The following is a 16,728-nucleotide window of genomic DNA, read 5'->3' on the forward strand; positions in this document are numbered from 1 at the left end:
ATAAGGGTTCGGGGATGGGGAGCTTGAGTGATTAAACGGCACAGTCTTCGCGCTCAGCCTTGCTTCTGACAATTAGACAGATTCCCCCCACCCGACCCCGTCCCTTCCGATTCCCCTCCAATCGATCGATTAAATATTCAGACCTTCGTAGTCTGACGTCCTATACAGTTCGTATGATGGATATTCAGAAATGATCAAATCCTTGAGCTCCCCCGCCCTCCCCCTCGCCCACCAGCACAATACCCCGCTCCGAGCCGCGAGTTCTCTTTACGCCGCACGTCTACGTCATCACTGCTACAATACTCTGGGCCTGCTCCTACCCACGTCCTCGGGGTGTTGACGTGCGAGTAAAGTCGCCGGTGGAGATGACGAGATAGTGGCGGGTGTACGTGACGTACGGTGAGAGCGTGGCGTGCGGGCGAGTGAGTTTGGCGTGTGCGTGTCACCACACATGACTTGACAGTATACAACACTTGACAAGTTGTCGAAAACCAAAGTCCAAGTTCTCGTAAATGCGACTAATATTATCTTATTAGGGTTGGCAGGAAATGTACAGAATAGCATTAACAAGCATCACGCTTTGTAATAAATCAATTAAACTAAGACGTTAGTCAAAGTAATGCAATTAGTAATCCCTACGTCCAATAACTATTAAGACAAGCAATGTTTCTTTAGGCACTTGTTCACTAAGACAGATTAATTAGAACTAATATACTAAACAAATTCCACGGCTAGCTAGAGTCAGAGATATAATAAATGCAGTAAACAAATTGTGTAGGCACCGGATCACTGCGATTAATTAATTACAACTAATACAGTAAACAATTCTACAGTCACCGGATTGCTGGAGTCAGAGGTGTAATGAATGTAGTAAACAAATTGTGTAGGCACCGGATCACTGCGATTAATTAATTACAAGTAATACAGTAAACAATTCTACAGTCACCGGATTGCTGGAGTCAGAGGTATAATGAATGTAGTAAACAAATTGTGAAGGCACCGGATCACTGCTACTAATTTTAGAACTAGTACAGTAAACAGTTCTACAGTCACCGGATTGCTGGAGCCAGTGATAAAACTGATGCAGTAAATAAATTATAAATGCATCGTATCACTTGAATCAATGACAGATCTCATACTATAATAATATGGTTAGCAGCTTCTGTACAACCTGGCTAAGCGATATAACTGGCATTGAAAGAAAGTTTTCTATTGACACAAGCGTCCTGCGACCATTATAGATATGAAATGGTAAACAACGTTCCTGTAGCCACCGGATCCACCTAAGGAAAGGCCGCTGCTCACTCTCATTAATAAGGAAACAAAAAATATAATGATAGTCTGCCAGAAGCCAGAAGCGATGCAGCACGCGAGGTAACTGGGGCATAGTCTGCCCCAATTAGCCCCACATCCTTCAAATCCGCAATCATAATTGCTATACTTTTTATTGTTCTGATAATTTATCGGGTTCTTTTCGTTGTTTATGATTGGCAATGGTGTAGTGTGTCATATGCTGTTTCCCCGTGTTTGGAATTGATCTATCTTTGCATTTATCTTTCGGTAAATTATTTACTGCTTGATCGAAAAACGCAAAATTACAGGGCAGCGTCCATCGGGGGTGTGGGAATTTCGCTTCTCAAACAGTTTGAAAATAATAAAAACCCCTATGAGAAGGATATACTTTTGCTAATGACATACGTATTACATAAAGTGTTTAATTCATGCACTTTCAGTTTCAAAATCAAAAATATAAAACATTATTTGTTTCGGGGTACCAGAATTGTTTAAGTCACTTAGTTGTGATTTTATTTTATTTTCTTTATTTGTGTTTCAGAGGATAAGTGTAAGAGAGGACTGTTAAAGTACTAACATCACCTCTATAAATAGATACGCATTTAATTTCATAATAAATCTGAAGAAAAGAGCATACATTGACATAAGTCTTGCGTAAAAACTTCGGTTAATATAGCTAGTAATTTATAGCTAGCTGGGATGTACATTGGCGCACTTTTCTAAGTAGATCAGTAGAAGAGAGGATAATGTATCTAATCAAATCAATTAATGGATTAGGTATAGACCGCCCCCCACCCAAAAACACGAATTCTGGATACGGTACTGTCTAATAACGATGTAATTATTCTGAAATCAAATAATAGTTAGCAATATTTTGATTCACCAATGAGAGGACTCATCGTGATACTAATTCACTCAGAGTTCAAATGATCCAGAGAACGCCAGAAGTATTGTACAAAGATTGGCACGAGATTAAGAAAGCCAGTGTGGAAGCCAGAACCTTGTCAGACAAAGGCACAGACGCGCATTTAAAGTAGAGACCGTGCTCAATTATCGATGGCATTGTTTGATTTTCATTAGGTCTGGAGATAGGCCTTCTTGACGCGAGGACCTGCACCCTTCACCCTATGCCTATAGTCCCCGCGCCTCACTCCTGTTTACTCGACTTCAGGAAAACATTTGTTAATTTATCCTGAATAAATCCACCGCCATTTTAGCATGAATGTTAGTGTCCGTGCAAAGTAGGATGAGGACTGTTGCAGAGGAATTTGCACACGTGGCTCGCATGAATTTAGTTATATCGGTTATGTCAAAACTCGAATTGTTCCTCAATAGCTCACGTAAGTAATATTATTCATAAGCCAATACAGTTCCTCAGCCAACACCAATGTCTATTCCAAACTGTATAATAAATTAATTACAGGTAAACCATATACTTTTTTGCTTTTTATTTTCTAATTATGATTTTTTTAATATACTAAATTAAATCAATAATTTAACACACGTCGAACTCCATAAAATATGGTTTGACTACCTCCGAAAATATATATACTCGTAAAAACTAAACAATTTTTTTGTTTAACTTGATATCTTCTACTCACAGCTGTATTTAATTTCAATGTATGTGTATTTCATAGTCGACGTTCAAATTCTTCACTTTACCACGTTTTATTTGAAATATTATCACTGATTGTACGAGTAAAACCGATTCATGAACCCCTGTACGTATCAATTATTATATAGCGTCAGTCTCTTTAATCCTTAGTGACTCAGTGACACGTACCAACTTTATTTGACTCAGTGGGGAGATGACACTTCGTCGTCTTTTCGAAATATTCAGCTCTTGGGTCACATCGCCGAATTTCCACCCGCATTTAAAATAATTTGCATCGAGTAACTGCTAAATATTCCTCCTAATTGCGTGCAAGTGGTATCCAGGGAGTATCCAACTCTGTCGGGCCTTGACGTATCCTGCTCCAACCCCCCCCCCTGCTGGAACCGCTATTCTCGTTAGCTTCGGACAGCAAACAAATATCAATTCGGTTACTGTGTACTCGACAGATTCACATAATATCGTGTTTGTTTCAGATTTCCCAATTGATCGAAGACGTCCAAAGGTTACAGTCTAGTATAGGTAAGCTGCAGGAAAATTCTGCAAACCAAATCGCACGACTAGAAGAGGAGCTGGAGCACAAGCGACAACTCATCTCCAGACTGGAGGCACGTCTGGACGCACAAAGGGACTACGAGGACCTCAAACGTCAACTAAGGTACGAAAGACTCTAATCTCACTCGACAATAAGTATTAGGTACTTTTATTCTTACAAAACTACTGCCAATGGCGCAGTGTAGTGGGTACGGTGGTTATCGCGAGATAACAAAATCAAGCAATGTCGAACGTGGCTGCTGCTTGGATGTGACCGCTGAGCGATCCTGTCCTTGCAAGCAGCCAACCTGCCCGGTCATTGGTGGTGGTTCGGAAGTCACCTTTATGCCGTTAGTCCCCAGGTTAAGTGTGTCTGGTAAAATAAGACATTACTCTACTTTACTATGCAGAATTTACAGCTGTTTTATTTGCGTTTCAGCTTCCTAAAGTCGATAGAACTTCCACCCAACAGTGAAGGCGACGTGAAGACGCTGGAAAGTCTGCTTCTTGAAAGAACCAAGGCGGCCCAGCACCAAGCCGAAGCTCTCAAAGCTCCTCCTTGCTCGACCCCTTCGGACATGCATGGTGAGTTACTTGAATTAACACTGGTAGTGCTACAAACAAACAAGAGGTCACTAATAGTTCAACTCATGCATTTTTATCCAGTACAAATATCAAAACCGAAATCTGAAATAAAATGATAGTAACACCTGTCTAATAAATTAATGTATATAACAGGAGATTATATACATAATTAGTGGTTTTGAGTTCTACTCTACCCCAATTTGGCAAAATCTTTCTATGCGTCAGCCCGTAAAATTTTTCTTTGCGATCGTAATAAAGTATACAGCATGTACAATTGAATCACGTCTTATTTTTTAAGCAATGTATAAGACATAACAATAGCTTTGTCGTTAATTTACTTTTAAAAGAACAGATTTGATCATTCAATCAAGACGTGATCCCCAAAATTTGATATATACTCGTAAAATAAGAATCTCCAAAAATATACCACGGCCTCGGACGAAACTGTCACGTTTTATTCTATAATAGCATTACTCTACAAATGCAATAGCTTTTTTAAAAGAGTAAGACGATACTATTGTGAAGTCTTATTGCCACCAACGACCAACAGCTCATGTTTGATGACAAACAACTCCACATATGCCACGGGTAGGCTTGGAATCAAAGCTCGGAGACCTGTGTTTGATGTGGTTGGGCTGCAGTGAGGCGTGTAGCTCTTCACTCGCGTTGTTTGGGCGTTTCAACAGTTCTGTATTTTTTGGCACACGCCCAACTTTGGAAACCATCAAAATTTTTGTATCTAAATGTGTCTACAAATGCCACAAATAATGGTAAAGGTGCTGGATTCGTTTCACCGGAGATGTGTTCACCCGAACGTATAAATGAACTAATATGAAGGCAATTCTCAGTGGCAGACCTGGCGGAGTTTTAAAATAAAATAATACATCTCGACTATTGAAGTGTATGTAAATTACTCGTGAATATCTCGTACGTTATTAATTAGTAACGTTCAGTCTCCGATAACATTTACATGAATTTACATTGAAAAGCCGAATATGTTATAAATTCGTTGTGTATGGCGTTAATGTGGTTTTCTTTCAACAAGTCATTATTATCGAGGAAATAAATGACGTAGGCCAGTTGATTCCTTATTAGCTACGTTTATGTTCTGCCGTTGTTGGGTACGGTGGTGATACTTACATGTTTGGGCAGGCGCTGCAGACATGTCCGTGGACTCGAGCGGCCCACTTCTGTTCCCAGCACCCGCGCCCCCTCCGTCCCAGCCGTCTCTACAGAATGTCGAGACGTTCGGCTCGTTCCTAGGGGAAGAGATAGTGGCCAACTGGAGGCGGTCCCTGGAACGGACGATCCTCAGTCAGGGATCGACGCCTCAGCACTTGGGCCGAGTACTGCCGCCTCCTGACGGCCGATCCTCCAGCGTCGGCCCCCTCGCCCAGTCCCCGGTCAACGCAACCCCTCCGCCCCCTCACACACCGACACAGAATGTCGACATCTCCGACGATACCGGTAACAGTCTTTCTCTTCTCTCTCTTGAGATTCTCCTGTAAATCCTCCAAGTCATGCCTGACCGTTTCGTACATTTTGTATCTCCATTATTGTATGGCTAACATGTATTCATAATATGCAATGAGGCATAAATAAGTTTGTGAAACAATTCTAAGGTATCACTGTATTTTCATGGATTTTATGTTCGGTGCAGGAAAGTCAAGGTTCGAGGAGCGAGAGCGGGAAAGGGAGAGGGAGCGAGAGAGTGCAGAGAGGGACCACGAGCCCGCCGTGACCTCTTCCTCCGGCAGCCATCGACCCTCCAGCTCGCCCGCGGTCTCGGCGGATCTCCAACTCAACGGCAGCTCCACGCCCTGTAAGAGCCCCGCGGCCGAGTCCGACCTGGGCTGCAACAACAACTCGCCACACCTCAACAACAACAACAACAACATGCCTGGAAGTCTAGTCAACGGTTTCTGTGGGCTCAACGTCGGCCTGAACAACAACGTTCTTCACCCGTCCTCTCAACTGAATTTCAACGACGTCATGAAGAGCCCCTTCAGATTCGACGATAGGCCGTCGTTCCGGTTCGGCAGCGAGGACCCCGGAGCGATCGTCGGTCGGTTCGGCGAATCGCTGATCCCGAAGGGCGACCCGATGGAAGCGCGGCTCCAGGAGATGCTCCGGTATAACATGGACAAGTACTCCACCCAGAACCTCGACACCCTCCACATAGCGAGGAGAGTGAGGGAGTTGCTGTCCATTCACAATGTGGGTCAGCGCCTGTTCGCCAAGTATGTGCTGGGACTGTCACAGGGCACAGTGTCTGAACTGCTCTCCAAGCCCAAGCCCTGGGACAAGCTCACAGAAAAGGGCCGCGATAGCTACCGCAAAATGCACGCCTGGGCTTGTGACGACAACGCCGTCATGCTTCTCAAATCTCTCATACCAAAGAAAGGTAATTAAAGAAATCTCATTACTCTTTTTCGATGATTAGTCTGGCTTGAAACAGACAATAAATGATTTAGTATAAAGTGTAAGCCCTTTCAAGATTCAAATGACAAGACTAACGACAAATACCAATTTATATCAAATAGACATTAATTAATATTACCCAGTTCATTTACACAAGCTTTAGCACTACACTGAACACATATTAAATTAGTTTCTAATTGTTTTGCTTTAAACGTATTAACTTCCGTTTTTATCTTGTGGAATATTATTATCCTCGGTTGATTCGGCGGTCGGTATCTTAGCCGCCGAAGATAAGTGACCTGAGCGGATAGAGCCAGGATCCTTATCGCTGTTGGTCGTCGCAACCGGGATCGAGGGACTGGAAACTGTATCGATCCGGGGACATTTCCTACTCGGTGCAAATATTAGCCTCGACGACGAGGCCACGATCAATCAAGTTAGCAAAGCAAAGTAAACAAAGATCTAAATAAAGTGGTGTGGACCCGAGCTTTGTCTTAAACCCATTCATTAGAGTGGACGGAGCGGTGTTGCGGAGGGAGGGGGGGGTCGAGGTGCTCTCATTGGCACTTGTTCCGAACCGTACGGCTGCCTAATGACTTTGTAAGTTGAGAATAATGAGCTTGCGATGCCCTCCCTCCTGACCTATGACCCGCACTACATTAGCTTCTGACCTCCCCACCCTGAGTATTTTGGAACTGTGTGTTTGGCTACTACAGTATTTATTGTTGCATTAGAGTATCCCCATTCACTTCCACTCTCTGCTACCGATCTCCGGGCGGCTATACTTCCTCCCACATCTCTCCCTTTGTCTTCACCGCCTGGGCTCTGCAGAATAAGCAACAGAACTGAACGAAATCCTCGCTATACTTCAGAATTAATTATAGGTCACACCTACGTAAAAGTAGTCACAGATTTGTTGATTAGAATAAATTTGTATGACTACTGCCGTAAATTGTTAGTTGACAAATTTATTTCCATTACAATGTATCGATGTGCTTGTGTAATTGTCCAATACACTAGTTACCCTTTTCCTATTTTCTCCTTGGAATAACCAAGAAATTCAGAAGAATGCTAAGGACGATTTGAGAAATTCTGTGTATGGCGAATGAGATTGGTGACATTGAGTTGTCATTTTAATTTTATTCTTAAGTGTTATATATTTTTGTTTGAAATTGCAGAATATATAACAATTACCTCTAATGTGAACGGAAAAAAATTGATGATTTATGGTTGCTATTGTAGACTCTAGCGTATACAAACAGAGGATTTCTGCTATATCTGTTGGGAAGCCTAGGGCATAACTGAGGAAAGGCACCTTCGTATTCATACATGAATATTTCTAACATTGACTGTATGCTGTAGGTGTTGGTTCCGGCAAAGATAGTGGAATCCCTGCCATGTTCGCCAGGGACACCGGAGATATGACTGAAGAGAGAATCGCCCACATACTCAGTGAAGCCAGCCATCTCATGAAAACCGAGGACAGCCACAGCAATGATGACAGTAGATCACCAACACAGCCTCAGGTAACAAAGAGATCTATTCTTCAAAATAAGAAAGACTTACATGATCATGAAAACTTTACTTTCATATAACTAAACTACATTTTCTAATTTTTGTACTACATTATTGTGATTATTGAAGAGCACATCACATTGTATACATTGATTGTTCCCAATGTACATTTGCCAAACTGAATAACATTCTGTTGTTTTTCAGCAATGTTCATCACCACCTGGCAGGGGAGATAACTCCCAGAACCGAAAACTAAAGAAGTACGAGAATGACGATATTCCTCAGGAGCAAGTAGTGAGGATATACCAGGAGGAACTAGCCAAGCTGATGGGCCGCAGGTTCGAGGACTCTATGAGAGGGGAACAGACATATCCTGGGTAAGTCTATGCTGATGATGTAATTTATTCGGAAGTAGTGGTTTTATGCACTGTTCCTTTATCCTCATATCTTACAAGACATTGGAAAATAGCTAAATACACGTGTTAAATCTTCTTAAGCTTTCAGAAACCAGTCTTTTCTAAGAATACACTAAACTAATGTTTAATGTATTCATCAACCGAAAATTCTTAGAAAGGCAGACTAATCATGTAATTTTGTAAGAACTCTTGTACATTTTTGATGTTTTGCTAACAAATTTTCAAAATATTTTCCAAACGAATTTTAAGAGCAGATTACTTTGTATTCTTTAAACTAGCTTCCTAATATTTGTTTAAGTTTTCTGTATTGAACTTTTTTGTTTCTTTCAGACTGTTATTCCCTCATTTCTTCGGCAGTGGGGCGAGCGGGCCCGGGTCTGCAGAGGAGATCCGGATGGCTCTGGACGCGTACCACCGAGAGTTGGCCAAGCTGAACTCTCAATGTGCGAGTGTTCCCGGTGCCAACCTGCCCGGCCTGCTGGCCCTGCAGCAGCAAGCCCTGAGTCAGCAGCAAGTCCTCACAGGACACCACAACGGTATGGCCCAAGACCTTTCCTTACCCAAGGAGCGCAAGGACGCCAAACTGCCGAATGGTGAGCGGCCAGGTAGCGGAAGCGCACAACCCACTTTACACTAATTCCCTAGCTAGCTTTCAATCAAACTGTTCAAAATTACTTCCTTGTGTGAGTGAGCAACTTTTTAAAAACCTCAAGTGATCCATTTTTAAGAAGCTCATAAATACTTAGAACAAAGTTGTCATAGACAATTTTCCGGTATTGTTGCAGCTTGGAAAAATAAATACCAAAGCTATCTGTTACCAAATACAATTAATTTACAGTGTACCTATAAGGTGATCAATAAATCCTCTCGAGTTGAAACAGAAAACCTATGTATACATAAAAAATTCAAAAATGAAATTTTACTTCCTAATTAGTTTTTATGAATTAAAAAATTATAGTCTGTGGGCTTGTATGTTTTTGTGTTATTATATCTATGTAGTAGAAACAACAACAAAATAGGAAGAGAAATAAAAATAATAGTTTGGGTTTTTGAGTATGCCCTATTTAGAGGCAGTTAAATTTTCAGTTGCTTAAGGGTTTAAAATTTATTTTACCTTGAAACCTATTTGAGACAACGCTTTTTTCAAAATTACTTTTAAAACAGTATATTATTAATTTCATTTTCATAATTTCAATGTATTAGGACTAAATTAGAGAATAACTATATCTATTGGCAATTTATTGTCAGATTAAATGTAAAGAAGATGAGCTGTATGTCAAGTTATTAATCAGTAGTGTTGTGTCCAGGGATGTCCGCTGGGAGTTCAGCCAGTTCTCCTCTCGGCAACTCCATCCTGCCTCCAGAAGACTTCTCCCCTTCGGCAGCGGTCAGTCCCCTTCAGAGGATGGCTTCCATCACCAATGCCCTCATCTCTCAGCCCTCCACACCTCACCATCACTCGCCGTCCCAACGCCCTCTCAAAGCTGTCCTCCCGCCTATCACTCAGCAACAGTTTGACCAGTTCAACAACCTCAACACCGAGGAAATTGTGAGAAAGGTAACTTTCGTGTTGTTGAACCACAGGAAATATACTGATTATCACTAACAATTTTACATGAGTCATATCCTCGCCAGATAAGTTTTTACTGGCCCAATCCATAAACTAACTGAAATTCAGGACTATGCCCAAAGTTTCCAAATATCTTTACTTTCGTCAAAATCTTTTCAAGAACAGTGACAACTTAATCTTCTTAGCCATCATATTACTGTACCCAGAGTCGTCATATTAACCCACATTACCTATAGAGGGGATGGTCCAAACCTATAGAATTAAGTACCATAATTGATGCACAGAATGATTGCAAGAGGCCATGTTCCCTCACTGCTATATATATGGCCATCTGAGCACGTAGTAGATAGCTTAATTTTACACCAGCTGAGTTAAAAATTTGTATTAATAAATCCACAGAATCTTGATAGTTACTACTTGTATAGTACATCAACCGCAGTAGTTTGACACTATTATTTTACCCTGCAGGTGAAGGAGCAGTTGAGTCAGTTCTCCATCAGTCAGCGTCTTTTTGGTGAGTCGGTGTTGGGACTGTCACAAGGCAGCGTCTCAGACCTTCTAGCTCGCCCCAAGCCCTGGCACATGCTTACGCAGAAGGGCCGAGAACCGTTCATTCGCATGAAGATGTTTCTAGAGGATGACAATGCGGTCCATAAACTGGTCGCCTCTCAATACAAAATTGCACCAGAGAAGTTGATGCGAACTGGAGGATATGGAATAAATTCTCGTAAGCAAATATTACTACATAATGTTTATTGCAAACTACTTATATCATTTTTTTAAAATTTATTAATTTGAGAATTAATGTATAATCAGTTATTATTACAAAAATTCTCTACCTAGACCATCATACTTTTTTTGAAAGTTTGAATTGAATTGAATTGAATACTAGATTAACATGATTTATTTGGAATTTTGTTTAAGAATAAGTTGCAAATTATGTTGAGAAAAACAGACATCATCGTCAGTTTTTATCTTATGGTGTTCTCCACTAGAGCATAAAATTGTAAGTGGCATAAAGGTATTTTTAACAGTAAAATGAAAAAGTACTTAAATTACTTTCTGGTACTGAAGTGTTCATTTCTTCTTACAGCAGGATCATCTATCTCAAAACCATTGCCTCCAAGTGCAGGAAAGATGCCTCCGATGCCTCCATCAATGGACATGAAACCAAGTGACATGGGACTGAACCACCTCAACTACCTTCATCCACCGCAGCAGGTGCCTCCACCGCCCCCTCCACCACACCACATCCCCCCACCTCACCATCTGCAACTCAACAGCATGGAACACTTGAAGAAGAGTCATGGTGGTCCTCCGACCATGGTGCCCCAGTGCAACACCATGCCACCCCACCAGGTGAACTCCGTTATGAGGAACCTTGGCCAACAAGTAGCACCATCCGTCTATGAGATGGCAGCATTAACACAGGATCTAGATACGCAAACCATCACCACCAAGATCAAGGAAGCCCTCCTGGCCAACAACATTGGCCAAAAAGTAAGCATAGGGAGCATTAGAAATCTCCTCTATTTTGTATATTTTGAAGTAAAATAAAAGTATCCGAAGTATATCCATACAAACTCACAGTATAGGATAAAATATAAATTATTATCAATTAAGAACAGCTCAGTGTTTAGTTAAAGTACCATATGACAGTTGGACTAGAATAAAAAACATGAGGATGTTTTATAGTACAAATAGTAATACTTTGTGTACACTGTGAAAAAAATATTATCATGGTTCCATTTTGGTATCAAATTGTAAATATAAAAATTTATTCAATACATAAAACCATCAGTTGTACTTTGCTGATATCATCATGCATTTGAAATCACGAATCATAATTTACTGTTATTATTACTTTTAAAATGCTCTTGAATATTACTTCCCTCTTAGATATGAGTAGAAATAGTACTTCATAATAATGAAACATAGATTGAAGATGATTGTGTTTTCAGATTTTTGGAGAAGCTGTTCTGGGCCTTTCTCAGGGATCAGTCAGTGAGCTGTTGTCAAAACCAAAACCATGGCACATGCTCAGTATCAAAGGGAGAGAGCCATTCATCCGCATGCAACTGTGGCTGTCGGACACTCACAATATCGACAGACTGCAAGCCATCAAGTCGGAGCGGCGAGAAATGAACAAGCGACGGAGAGGGTCAGGACAGCAGGACAACAGCAGTGACACCTCCTCCAACGACACGGCAGAATTCTACCACAGTAGCGCCAGTAGTCCCCCCTCTGCAGCCAAGAAGCAGCGAGTCCTTTTCTCCGAGGAGCAGAAGGAAGCACTGAGGCTCGCATTCGCTCTGGATCCTTACCCCAGTCTGAGCACCATCGAGTTCTTGGCCAACGAGTTGACCCTCGCTTCTCGCACCATCACCAACTGGTTCCACAACCACAGGATGAGGCTAAAGCAGCAATCACCTCATGGCAGTGACTCCAGTCAATCCAACAGAGAAAGTCAGGGATCAGGATTCGATCCTAACCAGTTTAGAATGCTCCTCAGTCAGCGTTTAGGACTGAATGCTCTTCCCATGCCGTTCCCTACTCCTTATTTCCCTCCAAATCCGGAATTAGCAGCTCTCATGCAACGAGGAATTTTACCTATGAGAGAGCAGGATTCCGGGCTGGATCTGACTGTAAAGCACGAGGCGGGCTCCGATGACGAGGATAATGAGAGTAGGTTAGACTCTGAAGACTCGGACATCGGAGTACCTGAACTTCCTCAAGCTCCCTCCGGGTCGAGTAGACGAAAACCTGCCGCCCCCCAATGGGTGAACCCGGACTGGCAAGAAGAATCTGAGGTCATCATCAATGGAGTGTGTGTGATGCAGACGGACGACTACAACGAGAGGGAGCGAGAGAGTGAGACTGTGAGAGTGGAGCCGACGGCAGTAGTAGAGGAAGACGAGGCTCGAAGTTCCACGCTAACACAATCCTTGCCTCTGCCCTCCCCCTGCCCTTCCGACATCAAACAGGAACCCGTCAATGACGACAACCAAAAAACCGAACAAGAAAAAACGTTACAGACTGTTAAAGAAGAAAAGTGGGATAGTGAATTTTAATACAAGTTTTCCACAAGACTTTGGGATCGAAAACGGGTAAATGTTAATTAAATACTCGGTGTTCATAGAAAATATTAAATGTGATTTCGTTTTTGTGTTCATAGATGCGTGCTAAATAATGTAATGACATGTGAATCTGTTCATGAGTTTTACCTTATGGCTGAGATGTGCATTAAGAACACCGCAACACAACTTTTCATTGAACATTGCATGGAAAAATGTGTTTTAAACACTGCAAGCTGGTTTGACGGCAGTGGAAATGATCTCGCAATACCCGGACTGATCCACTCCGTGATAATACGTTATTTATAGATTCTCGATTAAACTGGAAGGTACAGTGTTATTAGTACTGTACTCTTCAATTAGATATGCTATATCATATCAGTGATATTCATTTGTGTACAGTATCACAAAATCCAGTGTTGTCTTCTTTACGATTCCTCAAAAACGTTGTAAATTATAATTTATTTAAACAATATGTGCAAACATTGAACATTGTAAGGGTGATATGGAAGGATTAGAACTCGTGCGTATGAATCTTGTATTTACAAGACGTGTATATTCTTATCCTGTATCCCGATTATATATTACCATTTGCAATGGAGTTAATATCAAAAGTGCAATCAACGAATGATGTTTATGTAGTTATTTTAGTTTATTATTCTTTTATCATATTTTAAAAATCTTTTAAAGATTAGCCTGGTGTTTCTGTAGATTCCTGTCTGACATGGGCATTTATTGTTTGTAAATATATTGCTGTTTCATGTAGCCATTCTTGTAATATATGTTAAGATCAAAATTGTTTTCTTGTACTTTTTTCTTGTTGTGTGTATATGTTATGTTGGAGTTGTTGATATAATCAAAGATGATAAATAAGACTGGTTATCATTGTTAGTTATGATGTCATCGTTTGACACACTCGACGAGTACAATTGGAAAGAGATGATTTTTGTTTTCACTTTAATTATAAATATATATATATCTCTCGTTTTCCTTTGACGTTAATAATGTATCCTTATTATTGTGATATAAAAGTAGTAGCGCATAATGTATTCTATTGGAGTGCGCCCAAATATTGTTTTTATACATCTAGGAAAAGAATATCCAAAGTAAACGTAAAAGTAAAGATGATAACGGTTCGCTTCAGACCTCTTTATTTTAGTACGTACAATAATGTACACATATTTATATTTCTGTTGGGTGAAACCCTAAAATTTGTCTTCTAAATTCTTCCGTGGTACTTTCTCGTATTAGTATAATTCAATTACACTCAGGACGTTCAAATTTTTCGTTTCAAAATGATTTGGTTTTCTATATTAGTGAATGGTAGATATTCTCGGTACGCGTGTGTGTATGAGTGTTGTATGTTTTCTACCAGACTAAATACGGCCAAATGTCGCTTTAGCTTGCCAACAGTGTAAATACTGGGAACCGGTCCTGTTCTAGAACTCGAGCGGAACACTCGTCATAGAATCATATCATGAAAATACCTCACCATCAATGTTACAGGCTGCTCTAGCTTTTTAATTTTTATAGACAAATTTAGTTTTCCCCTTCAGAGTCGAAGTTATATACATGACTAACTGATAAATATGAGTATTTATAGCATTTCACATGGGCATTTTCCATTCCTCGACACCAGGAATGTTTGAATTAGATTTAATAAATACTGTGTATTCAAATATTCCGCTGGTATAAAATATATATATATATTTTGCTCACGTTAATAAAAATTGTAAAGTCGAAGAAAACATCACAAATGTGATATTTTTCTAAAACAAACTTAGTTTGCATTGTTGTCATCTAGTCTTCCTAATACGTCTAGTCCGACTGTACCAGGCTGGACCGCAGAACACTCTTTACTTTTTTTATATTGTATGTTATTTACTTAGGTTACAATTGCAACTGTCGCCTTATAACTGAATATCAGTAGGCTGTTACTGGATCTGCACGAAAATGATCTCAATTCACACAAGTCACTGGTTATTTTGGTTTTTTTTTAGTCTAAATACTCACATAAAACAAGAAACTGTAATAAATTTAAAACTCCTTAAGACGATTTATAGATTTTTTAATTTAGATTATAAGAAATCAGAGATCCTAATCATTGAAAATTTTGAGTCAGAGATTTATACCCTAATGTTATACATAACGAAGTTCTTCCTTGCTTTGTTTTTCTTTGTAATTATAATCCTTAAACAGTGATTATTTTTTTGCGCCTTTTTATCTATTGTTTTTGGAAGATAACATTTATTTATTGATATGTTGTGATGCAGTATTATTCTCTATCGCATTATATAATAGCTATAAATATAAATATATATATATATACGGTATTATCGTAAGCTGTCGTACCACCAGACGGCTAATTGTACAGTTTTCAACAGACCTAGTTGTATATAACATCCAAAGATTGTTTACGCTAGATACTATTATACTATTATTATTCTATTGTCATCATTATATCTTTTAAATATGTTAACTGTTTCTTTTTTATCCATTTTTCATTATTGTTGGTTATACACATACATTGGATTAATTTAAAATCTACTGTACCGTTATAGTTTTTGTTACTGTGATCCAATGATGTTGCTTTGTTTACTCTTTAAGTTGTGATCAGGGTTAAAGCGCTATTTAAAAATTTAAGAAACCTTTAGTTTGTCCAAATCAACTCAGTAAATATATCATCATCCACAAAATATTTATTTGGCCATTGCTATCATATGTTCAGATTTTTTACTCCCTGTGGACTTAAAAGTTTTACAAATATATAAAAATTGTTTTATTAGTCAATATTTCTTCATTGTAATAAAATATTTTTCTCTTCCCACTAAATAAGATTATTACTACCTGAATGTACATACTTCCTCCATATCATTGTGTCTTCATTAATAAAATGAAGTTTCTAAAATATACAAAAGAGTTTTTATTTGAGTTCAATAGCTTGAGTGTCCTTGTAAGAGTGGTTGTTTGGAGCGATTTAACTGACAGCTAATATCGTACACCTTATCCTTCTGAGGCTGGGCAATCAACAACGTGTGGTCAGCATGTATATACATGTCATAGGCACAGGCACAATAGCTGCGAAAAAATACAACAACCAGAACAATAACTATATTGTAAAAAAAAACAACCATGAATCTGATAAATAATTACTTATGAATTCCAAACCTATAGATAAAAAATAATTCTCAGTGCTACACTATATTATGAAAGTTCACTTGCTGAATGTAAATTCCATTTTATATTCATTATTGAGAAGGAAACAGAAGTTTTCCGGACATTTGCCATTGTTTAGTGATACAAAAAACCAGTAAAACCAATCAGGGCAATATTGAGAATACTTAAAAAAAAGATCGAGTGATTTACAATAAACATTTTGCAGTTACTCAGTAATGCACTGAAATGGGTATACCTCCAACTCATCAATGTTGGTATAAGCATAAAACAATTAAATTTGAGTATTAACGAGAATATTTTTACTTTTCAGATATGAAAATCAAGAGTTAAATCTTATCCATTGAAAAACATTCATAGGTCTTATAGATAATTTGAGATATGTTTTATCACTGGCATAAAATTCTCAGGTCTGCAAGCATTTTATTTCACTTAGGAAAAGATTTTCATGACGCTGTTTTTTTGAAAAATCTAATATAATGGAAAGATTCTTACACCTGTATTGGAACAAATATATTTTTAAATGTCTGTTAC

General features: G+C 39.3%; 1 protein-coding gene across 4 annotated transcripts in view; it reads left to right on the forward strand.

Moving 5' to 3' along the window:
• LOC124368742 (homeobox protein cut) overlaps positions 1 to 15,930 on the forward strand; it is an 88,731-nt gene extending 72,801 nt beyond the window's left edge. Inside the window, exons 3-13 of one of the 4 annotated variants that reach the window (XM_046826078.1) lie at positions 3,382 to 3,563; positions 3,879 to 4,024; positions 5,177 to 5,491; positions 5,685 to 6,428; positions 7,808 to 7,971; positions 8,165 to 8,337; positions 8,707 to 8,981; positions 9,684 to 9,934; positions 10,415 to 10,673; positions 11,040 to 11,446; positions 11,908 to 15,930. In XM_046826078.1, coding sequence (XP_046682034.1) covers positions 3,382 to 3,563; positions 3,879 to 4,024; positions 5,177 to 5,491; positions 5,685 to 6,428; positions 7,808 to 7,971; positions 8,165 to 8,337; positions 8,707 to 8,981; positions 9,684 to 9,934; positions 10,415 to 10,673; positions 11,040 to 11,446; positions 11,908 to 13,017 — 4,026 coding nt within the window. In that variant the 3' untranslated portion in view covers positions 13,018 to 15,930. The remainder of the gene's footprint in view (positions 1 to 3,381; positions 3,564 to 3,878; positions 4,025 to 5,176; positions 5,492 to 5,684; positions 6,429 to 7,807; positions 7,972 to 8,164; positions 8,338 to 8,706; positions 8,982 to 9,683; positions 9,935 to 10,414; positions 10,674 to 11,039; positions 11,447 to 11,907) is intronic. The other 3 variants (XM_046826079.1, XM_046826080.1, XM_046826081.1) reach the window with 3 other exon arrangements.
• Positions 15,931 to 16,728: the final 798 nt, after the last annotated feature.

The sequence above is a fragment of the Homalodisca vitripennis genome, chromosome X (assembly GCF_021130785.1).
Source record: "Homalodisca vitripennis isolate AUS2020 chromosome X, UT_GWSS_2.1, whole genome shotgun sequence".
Classification (NCBI taxonomy): Eukaryota; Metazoa; Arthropoda; class Insecta; order Hemiptera; family Cicadellidae; genus Homalodisca; species Homalodisca vitripennis.